Source organism: Panicum hallii, chromosome 8 (assembly GCF_002211085.1).
Source record: "Panicum hallii strain FIL2 chromosome 8, PHallii_v3.1, whole genome shotgun sequence".
Taxonomy (NCBI): Eukaryota; Viridiplantae; Streptophyta; class Magnoliopsida; order Poales; family Poaceae; genus Panicum; species Panicum hallii.
Window position 1 is genome coordinate 23,373,803 of NC_038049.1, and position 16,962 is coordinate 23,390,764.

A 16,962-nucleotide genomic window follows, 5' to 3' on the forward strand; every position below is an offset into this window, starting at 1 on the left:
AGCAACGGCGCACGGTGCAGAGGCTCGGGCGCGCTTGGGGAGACTGATGCAACTTGGGATAGGCCCGAGAGGCACCTGTGGATAAGAAGAGGGGCTAGGCAGCCTCAGCATGCGGGTCGGCCGTGCAACGGACCCCGCGCTTCTCGCGGTTTCGTTACGGCCCGACCTAAACAGAGCGGGGGCAAGCTTCTAGAAGGGGGTGTAGGCGAGGCTGGTTAGAGGCTGGTCAGCGGGCCAGAGGTGCGGCGGAGCGGGGCCACGGGCAGCGACTGAGCGGCCAGCCGGCGGAGCGGAAAACAGAGGAGGGAGTCGGGCGCTAAGAGGAAGAAGAAAGGGGAAATGAGGCGCTGATGTGTGGGGTCGCTGCGCCAGAGAGAGGGAGAGAGAGAGAGAAGCGCTCGGGCTGAGGATGGGGAGAGCTGGGCCGGGCGTGGCCCACGCGGGGAGAAGGAGGAAGAGGAGAGGGGAGTGGGAATGGGCCGCTAGGAAAAAAGAAGGCCGGCCTAAGAGGGAGGAGGGGAGGAAAGGCAGGCCGGGCTGGGCTGGCTTCTCTTCTCCTTTTACTTTCCCTTTTCCATTTCTTTTCCTGATTTCCAAACTAGAATCCATTTGAATTCAATTAAATTTTGAATTCAAACTAAACCATTCCAACAACCAAAAGAGATGCACCAGCATGAATGCACAAACATGTTGACTCCTAAATAAATTTTAATTACTTGTGGTATAGAATTAGTATAAGTGCAAGATAAATCAAGAAAAGCCTTAGAAATTTTATTTAAGCCAAAATTAATTCATTAAAATTTAAGAAATTTACCTTAGGGTGTTACAATGTGGTCCTTGGCTAAGGCAATACCTCATTAGGGAGGGTTATGACCGCTTTGACTTGAAACCTTAGCGGATTGTCATAAGTTAGGGAATCTTTGTAAAGGCCTCGTAGTGAATCCCTGCCACTCATCTTGGAAGTGTTTAAGAGCCTTGCAAACCTGGGCATCAAGGGAAACACGAATTGTGGGTAAAGTGTACAACCTCTACAGAGTGAAAACTGATATATCATCCGTGCTCATGGTTAAGAGTGGCTGGGACCCTCACATGATAATTGAACTTAAAGATAATCTAAATTGAGGTTCTTTGTTCATAATGTTGTTATCTTATCTCTTTTATTTATTTAAGGGTTGGTATATGCTTACATTTAGTTAATGCTTGCCAAATAAAACTTGATCAACTAAAAATGCTTATCACAGTCAACCATGTCAGTTTTTCCTTGATTCTGGCCTTGCATGTCATATAATTTACTCCACTTGATGAGTACCAACCATAAGTGTACTCACGCTTGCTTTATTAAAACTAATACTACTCAGAAAAGATAATTGTCCGGAGTTCCCTGAAGATTTTGAAGAGTACTAGGCGTATGTCTCCCAGTCATCAGCCTGTAAAGTTGAAGTCCGCTGCTAGTTATAAACTTTTATTTATTCTCTTAAGATTAAAACTTTCGATCATGTAATAAAGTACTATGATACTCTCTTTCGTTACGATATTGTTTCGGAATATTCACTTGTATGTTCTATCATATGTGCGGAACTTGATCCTGGCTCACATATGAGATGCATGCGGTTCCCTTTTCTAAATTGGGTGTGACAGAAGTGGTGTCAGAGCAGTGTTGACTGTAGGATGTTAGCCTAGTTAGTAATGGTCGAATTTTAAGACTTATCTTGCTTAGTAACCTAGCTTCTACCTAATTGCTTTTGAAAAAATTGCTTATTTCTTGATTATATCGTTATTATCTCATCCTTGATTTCATATTTGCCTCTCAAGTGTGTTGATGTTTTCCAAACTCATTCTTGCTTTAAGATTACCTATAGCATTTTCTAAATATCCTCTATCTTGAGCTATCCTCACTTTTGCTACAGATGGCCAGAACCAGGCAGACCGCCCGTAGGAGCACCCGTGGACCGCCTCATCCGATCCATCATTCTCAGAAAGTGCCTGACCAGGTGGAGCCCGAGCAGCTGGAGGACTTGCCTGAGTTTGTGATAGTTGAAGACGACGATGACGACTACTACGGCTACCATGAGGATGCTGCAGGAGAAGACGGTGCCGATTCAGGTGCCGCAGGAGGGGACAATGCTAAAGATGGTGATGATGACCCAACTGCACCCGATGGTGGTGACAAGGATCCAGATGATGATCCAGAGCCAGCTGTTGCAGTAGATCCACCGCCACCTGAGCCCCACTACGAGAAGCAGATACATTGCCTGGACTTTGCTGAAGGTCCATTCCCAGCACTTCTCTGGAGGGCCATGCAGAGAATCGGCTTCCACTAATGCCACGTTACGAAGCTTGCTTGTACAAGAATGCCCAGCAGAAGGAGGAGTGGTTAGTGGCAGTGGTGATCAGTGTTCCTGATGAGAGGTATGGTAGCCGGATGGAGTACTGCAAGCACTTCGATGACGTGCCCAGGAGGACCTTGGACGCAGGGACCAGTGAAGCTGCCAGAAGAGCTCTCTACTATCTCTGCCATGCTTATCGGGATGAGCTCCAGGGTACCGAGTTTCAACAGTTCCCACGGTGCATGTAGGGTGCCACTAGTGCGTAGATTCCTGCCCTACCCCCTGCGGAAGGAAGCTTGCTCATGGACACCACGCAGGAGTTGGTCGCCGCTCTCAGCACAGACTTGGATGCTACTGGAGCAGAGATCCAGGAGGTTAAGAGGAAGCTGAGGAAGACGATCAGGGAGAAGGTGATTTTGGAAGCTCAGCTGAGGGTAGATCCGGAGCTACCCCCGGAGTATGATAATGATGAGTCTATCGAGTACCTCACACTTGAAATGGCCGGGTAGAGGGGTATTTATGACCCCAACAAAAGTAACTAGCCGTTGCTTCTTATGCTGCATACGTAGCATTGATAGATTAATTCAGTCAGTACATTTAGCACTCGGACAATAGTCACTAACAGCTGATAGATTAATTCGGTCACTGCTGAAAATCCAAGCATAGTATTAATCTATCATTCCAATACTGAAATGAGATTGAGCCAGGCGCACCGATTAATTCGGTCATTATCATTTCATTGAGCACATAATTAGTTGGTCATTCCAGTACTTTCTCCTTCTACTGTCCATGATCATCATTTGATTCGGTGCAAGCTTCTTTTGGACCACCGAATTGATCTTTCATTGCAGAGATGTCATTCTTCTCTATTCTTCAGCACCGACTAAATCGGTGCCCTCTTCATGGCTGTTGCTATTTCTGAACATTCACGATTATGATCCGCAAGCGCACAGAGATACCATTGTAGCACTTCACCCGGAGAGTATTCAGGGTATCGTATATTTCTCAGGGAATGGAGGTGTAACGGTCTACTAGCTAGTTTACCCAAGGCAAGGAAGAAGATAGGATGGTCTTGGGTAGTGTGGTTGACTAAGGACAGAGATACTTAAGAAAGATAAGTTTAGGTATTACCCGCTTGCTTTGGGCACCGGCTTACACCTGGTCTGCCAAGCATATCCGGCTATTAGCTCTACGTCCAATCCGAATGTGGGGGACTAAGAAGGACGGATAGGGCTATTACCACCTGCCGCCTACCCCGATAGACCATGGAAAAGGGTAGAAAACAAAGGCGACTTCAAGCCTAGACACCATGTCTACACTATCGATCACTACTTCTAACCCCGGCTAGACTCCGTCTTAAGACTCAAGTCCTTAGGCTTGAAGCAAACGTCCGACGACGAACGATGATCCCGCAAGCGAATGATAACTAGAACTACTTAACCTTGATAAGTACTCACCACCGTAGATGAACTCGGATACTTACTCAAAAGAGGTTCGTATCCACCGAGATACAAGTAGAGGGAGGCCGACAACTCCAGCTCTCCTCGTGGACTTCTCCTCCACATAATCCCTAACCTACTCTACTAGGTAGCTCTAAAAGGTGGAGTCCTCCCTTCTTCTCCTTCTCCAAAATGGTGTGTGGGGGGGGAGGGGCTCTCCTCCTTCTTATATAGTCCTCTAATGTTGGCTCCCGTGAGAATTATGCATGGAAACATTGTGGAGCGCATTGAGGGAAACGTAGGGGTTACTTCATGCCAAAGCTGAGCGAGACGTGATGCCATCCAGGATCGGCCGAACCTGGGGTTCGCCCGACCCTTGGATCCTGCCTTTCGCGCCACGTTTCATCCGGGACACTGCCATGTGGGTCCCCAAGTGGGTACATGGTGGTTGGCGGTATGTTTAGGTAGTTTCCTCGTGTTTGTGGGCCCTTGAATCCATGTGCCAGCCTCTGATTTGTCGGAGGTGTGTTTCTTGGCCTCTTCGGTTGATTTGCCTCAAGATGTGGGCCCTCCAATCCTCGTGCTCGTACAGAATGCTCTGAAGTATACTTTTTCCTTCGTTTGAGCACAGTTTTCCTTGTATGCAGACGTGGTCTCCTGTAAATAGTGACTCACCAAAACTCATGAAAATGTTTAGAATTAAACCCCTATCTCTAGGTTTTGGTGATTATTTATCTTTAAATGAAGAAGAGGTTGATGGTTGGATTTGTAACTTAATGACCGTCAACAACACCCCCACACTTAGCTCTTTGCTCGTCCTCAATTAAAGGTTCAAGGACTAAGGTGGACGCAACTCATTTGAATGTAACCTGCATAAAAGTGATTCCAAGTTTCTCCTGAACATGTGAACTTTTTGAGTGTCTACCAAGCTTATCTTGGTGATTGAGGTTTGGAATGATGCAGACTTCAGGTCCCTTAGCCTTCCTTGCTTAGAAACTTGGGTTTTTACTTTTGGAAAAAAAAAGAGATAGCTTTGCTCCTCAAATTGTTCTCTCCGATCTCTCTTTGTGTTTGAATTCTCACCAAGGCCAAGTGATGCCTTCTTTTTTACCTACCTCTAATCAGGCTTATGTGGAGCTCAAGGTAGGGATTAAGAGGCATGCATGCTTTTCATATGTTGCTAAGTCAAAAGCTGGATCCGAGAAGAAACGAGTCATGCAATCTGATCAGGATGTGCAAGTGTGTGGAAATTTTGTGGATTTTTGTATGAACTCCTATTTTTTGTATGACTCTCTCTCTCTCCCTTTTTTTTGGATATGGGCTATCTTTCTTTCGCTCTCTTTTTTTTCTTGGACTTGCAAATGTCCAAACCATGCTTTTTGAGCATGCTTTTATTTCTTCACCATTTTTTTCCTTCTTCTTTTGCATAGCCCATACCTTTTTTTTGTACTTTGGAAAGAGCCATATTGCACACGGAGTATTCACTTAAGAGATGGATGGATGGCATGCTTTTGTGCAACTTCCAATGTAGAAGTTGGCATATAAATTAGTGGAGTATTCGTGATCCTGATCATGAAAGCATGAAAGGTTTCTAGCAAGGGTCACAGAGTTTGTCAAAGCTCAATCAAAGACAAGTAGCATGATCATAAGGTTTTGCAAGGTGATCATTCTTTGGCTTTGGTAGGAATTTAACAACTGAGGAGCCGAGCTAGAGAATTTTGAAAAACTTTTCATAAAAGGTAACCCAAGTACTTTGCAAGAAGAGTTTTGGTTCCATTCATCCAACCATATCACAAAATTCAATCATTAGATAGCATGGGTCCCTATAAAATTTTTGTTCACAAGCACAAGGAAAAAGACTCAGAATAAAGAGTATGCATGTTTATCATGAAGCGCATGGAGTGCAAGGCCTCTTTTCAAATTTTTGTTTAAATAGGGAGGTGTGCGAGTTTGAAATGCAAACCAGCATGTTGGATTAAGTAGGGACTTGACTAAAAAGAAAATAGACTTTCTATAACTAATCAACTAGCACACGACTCAGCTCACATGATAACCTGCTGACGTAAACCATCAGCGCCAATCCCGCTCCAATGGCTGCGACACCATATCAGCCAGGTTGTCCTGCTTCCATCGGCTACTTTCCTTGCCTCAGCGTCGGCTAGACATATGTCAAAAAATGGTGTCAACACAGCTCCTCTGCAGACATGCAGGATGGATCTTCAGTCTCAAGGTACTCAAAACCGAAGCGATCCCTCTTCTGCAGAGGCTGAATTCGTCGATCAAAGGAGTACATGCCGGATGCACCAGTAACTCCCATTAATTTCAGTGCTTGAATGACCTTGATCAGCTCATTGACTTAATCCATCTCAGTCGAAGGTGGATCTTGGTTCCACTCTAGCTGAGGTTTGGGTACTCCCTCAGTCCTCTCTGGAAAGGCTGGCTTGTTGTTTCCAATATAGAACCACCTCTCTCTCCAACCTAACAGACTACTCGGAAATTTGTACTTGATGTATTTGTCCATTTTTTTCTTCAACTGAAAACCGGCCCCTCCGACTACATTTTCTTTCCCCTTGCTTGGTTGCGGCTTGAGGCGGAAGAAATAATGGAAGAGAGCGAAATGGGGCTCGATACCCAGGAATGCTTCGCAGAGATGGACAAATATCGCAATATGCATGATGGAATTTGGGTTGAGGTGGTGGAGTTGAAGACCATAGTTATAAAGAAAGCCACGGAAAAAGTCACAGGTGGGGAGGGCCAATTCCCTTTCAACAAAATATTGAAACAAGATAGTCTCGTCGACATTCTTGTGAGGATAAGGCTCATGGAACGAAGGGCACTACTGAACAATATGCCCTTCTTGAAGATGACCCTCTTTCACAAGACGCAAGAGGTCGTTTCTGGAGCACTTACTGTAATTCCAGTCGCCTTCCGCCGGTTTGGCCTCCTCCTCCTTCTTGTGCTTCTCCCCCTTGTCGGCGGCCTTCGCTTTACCCATCCTTGTGGTCACGGGTGTCTTTACTTGCATAAGCTTGGGGGCTGCGGGAGAGGGGACACGGAGGTGCGCAAAGGTGGATGTGAGCGCCGGCGACTAGTTTGCCGGAGAAAAGAGGGGGAGGAGGTGCAACCCTAGATCTAGAAATGTCAGCGGTGTTGGAGTAAAGGAGGATCAAGGACTCGAAGCGTGAAAAGGAAAGTGAAAGCGTGAACCAACCCTAAGTCACCGCGCGGTTAAATAACCAGCGGGTGTCCGGAATCACTATGCCGAAGCTGAAGAGTTTTCCTCGGGATAAGATTTATTTTGAGCAGTAATTTAGAATTACTTTGGGGAAGTTATTTGTTCAACCATTTTTTCAGGGATGTCATCCCGAAAAAAGAGGTTTTCGAATTTCTGAGCCAATTTGACTATTTTAGCTATCAATTCAAATTCTTAACTTATTCTACAATGCATGCCATGACCTTTTGGATCATTTTTCCAAACCTTGGGATTTGGATTCAAGGCTCGGGGCTGCGGGACACGTGTCATCAATGGCTTATTTTTCAAATTTGTTTGGAAGATAAAGACTGGAAGATTCAAGACTAATTTGACGCTCAGCCTGATTCTTCGATTCAACCTAAGGCTCAGGGGCTACTACATATGGAGTGCGATTTTCATCGCACCCTATATAAAAGAAGACTCAAAACTACTCGGGCCATGAGCACCTCATGACCTCAAAGCAGCCAAGGAAGTACTCGGAAAGACACCTTCAAGACGGAGTTTAGAAGAACTCGAAGATGACTTCAGAATTACTCGGAAGCCTGCGGTACTCGACTATGAAGAACTCGGGGGCTAGTCAGACCCGAGGCCACGGAACTGCGCACATGGCATAGATATTCTAGGAAAAGGGATGGGGCATGGCCCATACCCTACATCTGTTATAACTACTTGGACACAGGTAGGACTAGTCGGAACAGAAGGAAACTACCCGAATAGTACTTGGGTAGGACTCCTAAGCTAGTATCGGCTAGGATTCCATGTAACCCTATCCCCCAGACAATATAAGGGTGGGCAGGACCCCCTCCAAAGCAATCATCCCTAAGGCAATATAAACCACCATACTGGACGTAGGATACTAAGCTCATTCCACACCGAACCTGTCTAAAGTTTCGTGTTCCTTGCACCTTCAAGTTCCTCATCTCGACGACACCCTACCTACAACCTACCACCTCGGGGGTATTCCTCGGTGGGCTTGGCAGTAAAACACCAACACCTCCGGTGCTCTCTCCCCTAGGACGAGACACTTTCTTGTATGTCCCCTTCTTATTTCCCCTTGTGTTCTCCCCGTCATTTATCACCCGCCTTCTGCACCTTCTGCGGGTCAACATGCATGGCCTGCATGGTCTTCTATCCACCACCCTTTCAGTGCCCTTCTGTCCTGCCGCCAGCTTCTCCTCCCCATCACCTAATAACACCATCATCTTTTCCTTCTCCTGGTTGCCCATATTTGCCAAAACCAATGTTCTTTTTGCCGTGTCCCCGCCTGAACCACATTGATTTTTCTTTACCGGGCTACTCACCTACGCCCACCGCCTCTTCCATCATCCTTCCTCCATGATAGGGAATCACTCCCCGATCCTCCCCACCTTCCTCTTCCTCCCGAGCCCCCACTTCGTGTACTACCGCTCCCTCCGGGCTACCATGGCCCCCTGCTGGTAGGGAACCGATCACCAAATTCATCATCCACCTTCTTCATCTCCGGGATGAACCTGAGGAATTTTCCAAATTGCTGGTTCTCCCCCTGTTTCAACTTTTCGGCAGAATTCTTGTCTATATGACCAGTCCGCCCACATGTGTAGCAAAACTCCAGCAAGTATTCATACACCAAGGGGCACCAGATCGGCTTGTCATCCTCTCCCTCCTTTTCCACAAACACCGTCACTCCCCTCATCAGCGGCTTGCAGATATCCAACCTCACTTTTATCCTCGGAAACCTTCCCACAGCAGACCCACCTTCCTCCTTGTCCATCACCATAAACTCACTGATTCCCCTCCAATGGCCTCCCCCATCTCCCTGTGCATCATTCCGAGAGGCAGCTTGCTCATCCATACCCAAATTGGGATGAACGCAAACTCCAGCTCATAAAAGAGTTTTTGTGCTGTCAAAATCCACCATCACCAACAAATTCTTACCAAACATCCACGGGCCATCCTCCAAAGCCCTTCTCTCTCCCATGGCTTGGTAAAACGTGAAGAGAAAATGGTTCTCACCAAGATCCTTGCAGCCTACGCCCCTGATTGGGCACCAGATCCTTCCCAAAGCCTGCGCCAGTCCTTCATCATTCACCAACCTCTCCGCTAGCACCTTCCCCACCGCCTAGGGTTCGCCCTGCGATGCCCTAGCCGCCGCAGCACCTCCTACGTGGATGCCCTTCTTCTCAGCAACAGACAGATTCATCTACTTCATCATCTCCTCCACCGACTCCATCCTGCACCTACTACTTGCTGCTGCCCTCCCATACCATGATCACGGTCACCAGCAGGATCTACGGGCTATCAGATTTGTGTTTTGGCTCCTGTGCAGAGTAGATCTGAGGATGGTGAACTCGACAGGCGGACGGGACGTGGACTCAATGACCTAGAGGAGCAAGGTGCTCAACTGGATCGGATGTGGGAGGAGGGAGAACGGAGAAAGCCTAGCACCGACATGACCTACCTCGAGTCTCCCAAGGCGCCGAGGACTAGAAATTCGACTTCTATTGTTGGATATGCCTCCATGGGGGCTATGGTGTTAAAGACACTGTAGTCATCCGTCCGTCCGAGGAAGAATGAAATGAGTTTTCACACGACCAAACCAAAAGTGGAGTTACCTCAATAGGTTGCCACTATCAGCACGGGCAGATGCCAGGTAGAGTATTAGCTCTTGACACCCGAACCCTGCGCACACCAACCCATAGAGACCGAGCAGACAACCCGAGCGACAAGAATGGCAGCATAAATGGCTGGCAGATCACAACGAAAACGAAGAGCATACATAGGGCACAAATGAAAGCTCCTCCCTAGAGCAAAGGTGATGACGATCGCCACACAAAGACGGCACCACAAGTGCCTCCCAATGGCAGCGGCATCCACCGCAAAGGGGCGGGGTCATGGGGTGGGGAGTGTCGAGCAGACCCTGCCACCCAACATCCATTGCGGCCCACACCAGCAGCATACAGAACGGCAGGGACGAGTCTTCCCTGACATCCACCCTGGACACTGATATGTGGGACCGGGCCCACGCGTCAGTAGACTCCCTGACATCCACCCTGGACACTGACATGTGGGACCAGGCCCACGCGTCCGTGACTCAATGTCAAGGGGACGGACGTCAGATCCCCAACGGTAGAGGCACCGCAGTCCACACTGGAAGTGGCAGGCGATCGTCAAACATCAGGAAGAGCGCCGCCATAGGCACGAGAGCGTATAATTTTTTTTCTCTTTGTAAATTGTTGTACCAGCACATGTTTGATTTCTGAATTTCAGTTATAACGAGCAGCTCAGCAATTGTGGATTCCTTCACCTTGAAGAACTAAACTACTTCTCTTGTGAAACAAATCTTCTGATAATGTGTTGTACATGAGGACCCGTGTAAATGGTACAAGTAAAGAATCCTCAAAAAGAAAAAACTGAGGAATTCAAAAGGAAAGAAAATTGCTGCGGAGACAAATGGTTCACCAATTGCCTACTGGCACTAGATAATCCTTCAGAGCTTTCACCCTTTTCTTGCTCCTTAGTTTCCGAAACGCACCAGACTCGATTTGCCGAATTCGCTCCCTGCTCACACCCATGATGTTGCCAATCTCCTGCAGGGTTCTTATTCGACCATCCTCGAGCCCAAATCTCAGCACAACAACTTGCTTCTCGCGTGGGGTCAAAGTGTCCAGTGCCTGGTGCACATCCTTCTTCATGGATAATCTGTTCAGCATCTCTTCAGCTGTCTCGGCACTGGGATCAGCTGTGACTTCCTGATAACAGAGACTGGGCTGTTATTTGAGTTGTATGGTACGAAGGACAGATGAGAATCGAGCATAGAAGGGCCATACCTGATAAGTCATGTCTGTGGAACCAATCTTACTATCAAGGGATACACTGTACTTCGGGAGGTTTACTGCTGCCTCTACTCGTTTGATTGGCATACCAGTGTCCACTGCTATTTCTTCATTAGTGGGTCGTCTTCTAAGCTTACGGCGAAGCCGTTTTGTGCACTCCTTTACACGGTAACTTGCTTCAACCATGTGAGCCTAGTCACCAGAATCAATTAGTGGTTAATATTGCATATGAAATAACCAACTTCGACAAGATATAAGTATTTCATCCATTGGGAACATGTATACTAATTGGCAAGTAACATGAATAAAAATGGACACCAACGATATTAAACAAGAAAATCAAACAAAACGAGTCATAGAGCAGCAACATGCAAGCACATCAAATCATGAGGGAAGCAAGACAATACAAACTGCTATGTCTACTAAATCTGCACACTGAAATGTATGCTTTAATCTATTACATTAATGGTTATCTCACATGTGGATGGACTGACTAACAGTCTGCACTAATCTTGGAAACACCTTCACCCTATGATCACCTGCTCATAATAATATTTTTCTGTAATTTGCTAGACAAGATATGGGTCACTCATGCATGAATAACCCAAAATCAGCATGCACTCAATCAATACAGAATTGGGGACAAAGCGGTACATCAAAATAGAAGGATCGGAGCAGAGGGGGACATACTGGCAAGCGAAATATTTGGGATTGCTCTGAGACAGATTTGCGCATTGCTTGTTTGATCCACCAGTGAGAATATGTAGAGAACCTAAAACCTTTTGATGCATCAAATTTTTCAGCTCCCCTTATAAGGCCCTGCATTCCTTCCTGTAACAAAGACCTAAAAATAAAATGCCGATGCTAAACACAGCATGGTAGATACCATTTTTACAATAATGAAGAAGATTATACGCACACAATTACCTGAATAAGATCATAAAGATCCATTCCAGGGCCTTCAAACTCCCTGGCAATAGATATTACAAGTCTCACATTAGATGTTACCATTCTGTTCTTGCAATAAATACCATGATCCAGACGCTTCCGCAAAGTTTTCTCATCAGTTCCAGCTGCTGTTGCCCACTGCGAGAATGTTGGCTGTCCACCATTGTACTCTGTAAGCTCAGCTTGGATTGCCTCAAGCTTCAAAAGATCCTGCACCAGTTCAAAGAACACAGTTTCCATAATTATCGCCAAAACTAACTCTGCAGCAAGAGGACCACAACAAATGGCAGCACCGCATGGTTTTACAGGTAAGCAGCAACTTTCCAAATAACAATACCAGATAAAATTTTAACTTCAGAAATGTGAAAAGCTCACATGTTTCACTAATTGTTTCCAGAAGTACTGTTACCGTACATTAAGAAAAACACTGCATATATAATACTACTGCAAGATTCAGAAGTTGCGTGCCATGCATGACGCCAAAATGAAAATACTTCCGCACATGAGTAGATTTTTCCCAAAATCAAATATCAAGGTTTTCCTGTTCTCCATGATTTTAGCCTCTTCAAACGAGAAATGGCAGACCAGAAATAAGCATTGACATCTTATGCAAACAACTATGAAAATCAAGTGAACTATGCACATACACGGCTTAAACTTCAGAATATTTCTGGCTATGAAGAACCATCAAGTCAGCTAGTTTGTACTCTGTACTATTATCCTCCTAAAACCCTTTTATCACAAAAAACATTTTGGGTCTTATGCCATTTAAATATTGGCAATCGGATCTTAATATTGAGATTGAAACTATGAAAATGATGTGAGAAGATTAGTCTTTAAAAGTGCATTCATATGGTTATAACTTTTTCTAAATAAGAACTACAAAATTGACGGTACCCTATTGATGTCCAAATGACACCTTCTCGCAACCGAAAAAAATAATGAAGTTATGGCTGACCAAATGGCCTGATTCAGAAAGCACATTAGGACTTTACTTGATGTACAATTATACATATTGAGTCCAGAAAGCCTTAGCTACTACAACTAATCCATGCAAAGAATAACTTCTTCAGCCTGAGACCTTTTTCTTGGGTTTTGACTTGCACAGTTGTTCAGTTGTCTAGGTACTAATTGCCATTGGAGCAGAACAACATGCTTAAACTGCCAAGCTAATATCTGAGTCAAGAATATCCATTAGTAAACATACAATTGAAAGCAAGAAAGATACTCTTGACTTCTAATACAATAGTCTCACCTGAATACCTTCTGAGAACTCAACTTCTTCCTTAGCAGTAAGAAGTCTCCTGCCAGTCATCTTCCACAAGGAGCCTAAAGGATTCATGCTAGGTGAGGAACCCTTGAGCCGTTTCTTCTTTGAAGATGTTGCAGTTTTTTGTGAAGCACGGACAGTTGTTGCAGCCTTTATTGCTGCTCTGGTTCTCCTAGCTCTTCTCTCAGACTGGCGAGCAGACTTCACAGCTATGTTCTCAGTGCACTGTGCATCATCATCTAATTCGCCATCCACAGCCATGATACCATAGGATTCCAAGTCCTCCAGCAAAACATCATTTGCATATCCATCGGGACTGCTCAGTTGTATCTCTGTGCGAAGAATTTCATTTGCCAAGTAGCTGTCCACACCCTTTTGTCTAATCACTGGTTGGTGATTGTTATTTTGCACCATCTGAACAACTTCTCGAACAGCTTCAGCAGCTGCTCTGGCAAGAGCAACTGCCTCTGCTGCTGCAGCTTCTACTACAGCTTCTTCATTCAGAAGTGCCTCTGATGCTAGAGTGGACTCAAAGTTTCTCTGCGACATAAATTAGATAATAAAAATAAATACTATAATATTCTATTGCTATTCTTAAAGAATTTGTAACATTACAGCTACAGACAAAAGCAGATGAGCGGCACTACCAAACAGAAAACAAAAGGGCTAATAAGAACTTAAATGTAACATGATTATGTCTGCCTTCTCTATTTAGTATTTAGTGACACAATATTGCCCTTCCTACCAGAGCCTTAAACTTCATATTTCATTCTTATCCCAATACTGCTAGATACATACTCCAATCAAATAAAGGAAGCTAGCTTGATTAGTAAAGATAAGTGTCCCCATGGGTCAACATTTTTCCTACTGATTTCAGCAGATTTTGGTATCTTGGTATCAAATGCACTGTCTCCAGTAACAGACTCGACGTAGATTTGTACACAATCATATGTTATGCAACGCTCCTAGATTTTTACAGTGAATACTTTAGTAATTTGTTTAATGCTACAGCCAATGTGACTAGATACTGGTCCCAGATTTTTTTGAAAACTCCTGGTCCCAGATTTTGTCAAGGAAAATGGAACTGTTCGAGGGGTGGTTAATGGTACTGGCACTAGACTGGTTGTCTTGTTCAACCAAGTACACGTATCTTCAATCTTCTGATCGTGTAATCCAACAAAGGAGCGGACTATGTCCCCTATTTTCTGACGCACTATATAAATTGAAGGCAAAATTTGCCAGGGACACTCTTCAAGTGTGGTGTTTGCCACAAGACACTAAAAAAAGATGTCTTTGCCAAAAGACACTATAGGATTGTGGTAATTTGCTACTGGACACTATAGTGAATATTATATTCAATTTTAATAAAAACCTATTGGAATGGACTAAACTACCCTTGCTAGATACTAAGGTCGAGCCAGCTCCTTTGCAGCCGAAAAAAAAAGGATCACGACAAGCAGTGCCTGGCCGGCGCCTCGCTCGGCGGACGGCGGCACCTCTTCTGCCTTCCCTGCAGCATCAACTCCTGGCGCCAGCAGACCGCGAGCGGAACCCCCTCCATGCAGCACCCGCCCGAGGAGGCTACGGCGCTCTATCCCGGGGACGACGCCTGCTCCAGACGGCGGCGGCATTCGATTCCGGTGATGACACCACTCCCGGCGGAGGAGCCCGCTGTTTGAGCACGATGCAGGCTGTGAAGCCGCCGCCGAATCGTGGGCCGAGGGCCGCAGCCTGCAGGTCACGCACGCAGCGCTCCTATAGGCCGACTGATTTGATTCTCTGGTTCCCATCCTTGCAAATCAGCTAGTATACTTGGTTATAATTAGCTTGATTAGCTTCAATTCCTTGTATACCAGCTATGATTAGAGCTTCCTTCCTCACGGGCATGCAAGCTCATCCAGAAACTTGCGGTGGCATCTGGCATGCAGGGATCCAGGACGCGGGGCAGGGTCACAGGGGAGCTGCAGCTCGTGCTCGACGGCGAGACCAACAGAGCTCATGGCCGCCACCGTCCACGGCTGGATCAAGCGTCTCATGGAGGTCGGCGAGAACGGTGAGCAGGGGGTGCCGCAACCGTCTCCGGCGTCTTTTTTTTTCTCCGCGCAAGAGCCAATGGAAGAGGATGAGTATGGTAAGGGTAGGATGGTCAATAGTGTTGGTTTCTAATAAAATCAAATATAATAATGGAGGTAATGTTATAGAGCAAATTACCATGATCCTATAGTGTCTTTTGGCAAAGATTAATACTTTCTTAGTGGTTTGTGGCAAAAGCTGTACTCGAAGAGTGTCCACCAACCAATTTTGTCAAAATTGAAACAAAGAAAAACCGAGTAAATGCAATCTTGAGAGACAATCGAGCCGAGCAGAGAGGGTCACCTGAAGCGCCGGCGCGGAGTACGTGAGCCTGAGCTGCGCGGCACCGCCACCGTAGGCGCAGTCGGCGTCGACGACGGCGGCGGCGGAGGTGACGGCGCAGTGGACGCGGAGGGCGGAGCACCTGGAGGAAGAGGAGGGCGCGTGGGCGGCGGCGGAAGGGGCCCACATAAACTGCGGCGCTAGGCACGCCATCGGGGAGCCAGGGCGGGCTGGCTGGCTGGTCGGCTCACCTGGGTCCCGTCTCCATTGCTGCCGGGAAGGGGGAGGTGGAGCGAGGGGACGGTGGGGATGGATTTCGTGTTTGGTCTGGTCTCTGCGGATAAGGGGAGCTCAGTCAGACACAAGCACAACAGAATTCAGTCAGGCCGGGGACGGACAGTTTGTTGGGCCGGTCCACAAATCTTTAGTTCTTCCGTGTCCTGCTAGAAATGGGCCAGCCGGGAGGGAGGAGCAAGGGGAAAGGCGACTTTTTTTTTTAAGGGATAAAAAGAAAATAAAATTCGGAAAAGGAGAGTTGGATGGGAAAAATTCAGAAAATAGGTACCTCCCGCCCGTTGATCGGGCGGGAGGCGTGGGGCCAGGGACCTCTCGCCCATCCAGCGGGCGGGAGGTCCCCCGAGGGCCTCTTCGCAAATAAGAAAGTTATCTTATTCGCGAAGAGGCCCCTGCAGGGGCATCCCGCCCGTTGAGGTGGTGCCGAGGGGCATCCCGCCCGTTGGTAGGGCAGGAGGTCCCCCCCCGGCTACATAAGCCCCCACCTGCCCCAAAATTTTCATTTTATTCAGCAAAAACCAGAAAAAAATAAAGGGAGGAGAGGAAGAGAGAAGACGAAGCAGCGAAGCCCCGTTCACACGTCGATTTGGAGGTATATTCTCATTCTAGCCGTATAATTACTTAAAAATAACTATAATCTAGGAAATAGGTCTTAGGGTAGTTATGTTTTCAATAGTTTTTAATATTTTCAATTATTTTTAGTATAATTTATATTCTGAATAGTTTAGATTCTGGAAAATATAATGTGGGAATCGCTGAAATTTAGGGTTGTTGTGTATTAATATGTAGTATAACTAGTTTATTAATGATTGACAGATATGTCTTCCGAGAAGGGTATTTTCAGTATATATTACGGAGAAGGAAATGTGATTTATGGGCCGAATGGGGTAGATTTAAGTGAATTCAACTGTGCGGTCAGAGGAATTACCAGACTGCACGAGAAGACATTTGAATCCCTATGCAACTGGTTAATGAGGGGATTAAGGATTAAACAGGAGACACACACTGTGAGTGTTCAGTGCGTCATAAATCGTACCACTCACGCTTTGATCTGGGAGCTGATGCCACTTGCAAGCAACGAGGACTGGTTAACCTATCTGCAAAATGCAATTCATTGGCAATGGCCATTGGTACTCCTTGTCAGTGTGCACCAGAACCCTTTGATAAACATTGAAGCAGCTGCTCTAGAGGATGAAAATATTGATGAAGAAGTTGAGGAGGCAAATATTGAGGCAGGTGGCACCGCAGCACCTCAATACGTGGC

At 46.2% G+C, this 16,962-nt stretch overlaps 1 protein-coding gene across 1 annotated transcript; it reads right to left on the reverse strand.

Moving 5' to 3' along the window:
- Nucleotides 1-10,303: 10,303 nt before the first annotated feature.
- Nucleotides 10,304-15,751, reverse strand: LOC112902592 (RNA polymerase sigma factor sigB). The gene is made up of 6 exons (XM_025971716.1): nt 15,426-15,751; nt 13,035-13,589; nt 11,759-11,989; nt 11,522-11,662; nt 10,826-11,023; nt 10,304-10,747 (listed from the first exon to the last, which is right to left on the reverse strand). The coding sequence occupies exons 1-6, from the start codon at nt 15,615-15,617 to the stop codon at nt 10,454-10,456; spliced, it is 1,611 nt and encodes a 536-aa protein (XP_025827501.1). The 5' UTR covers nt 15,618-15,751; the 3' UTR covers nt 10,304-10,453.
- Between the last annotated feature and the right edge of the window lie 1,211 nt (nt 15,752-16,962).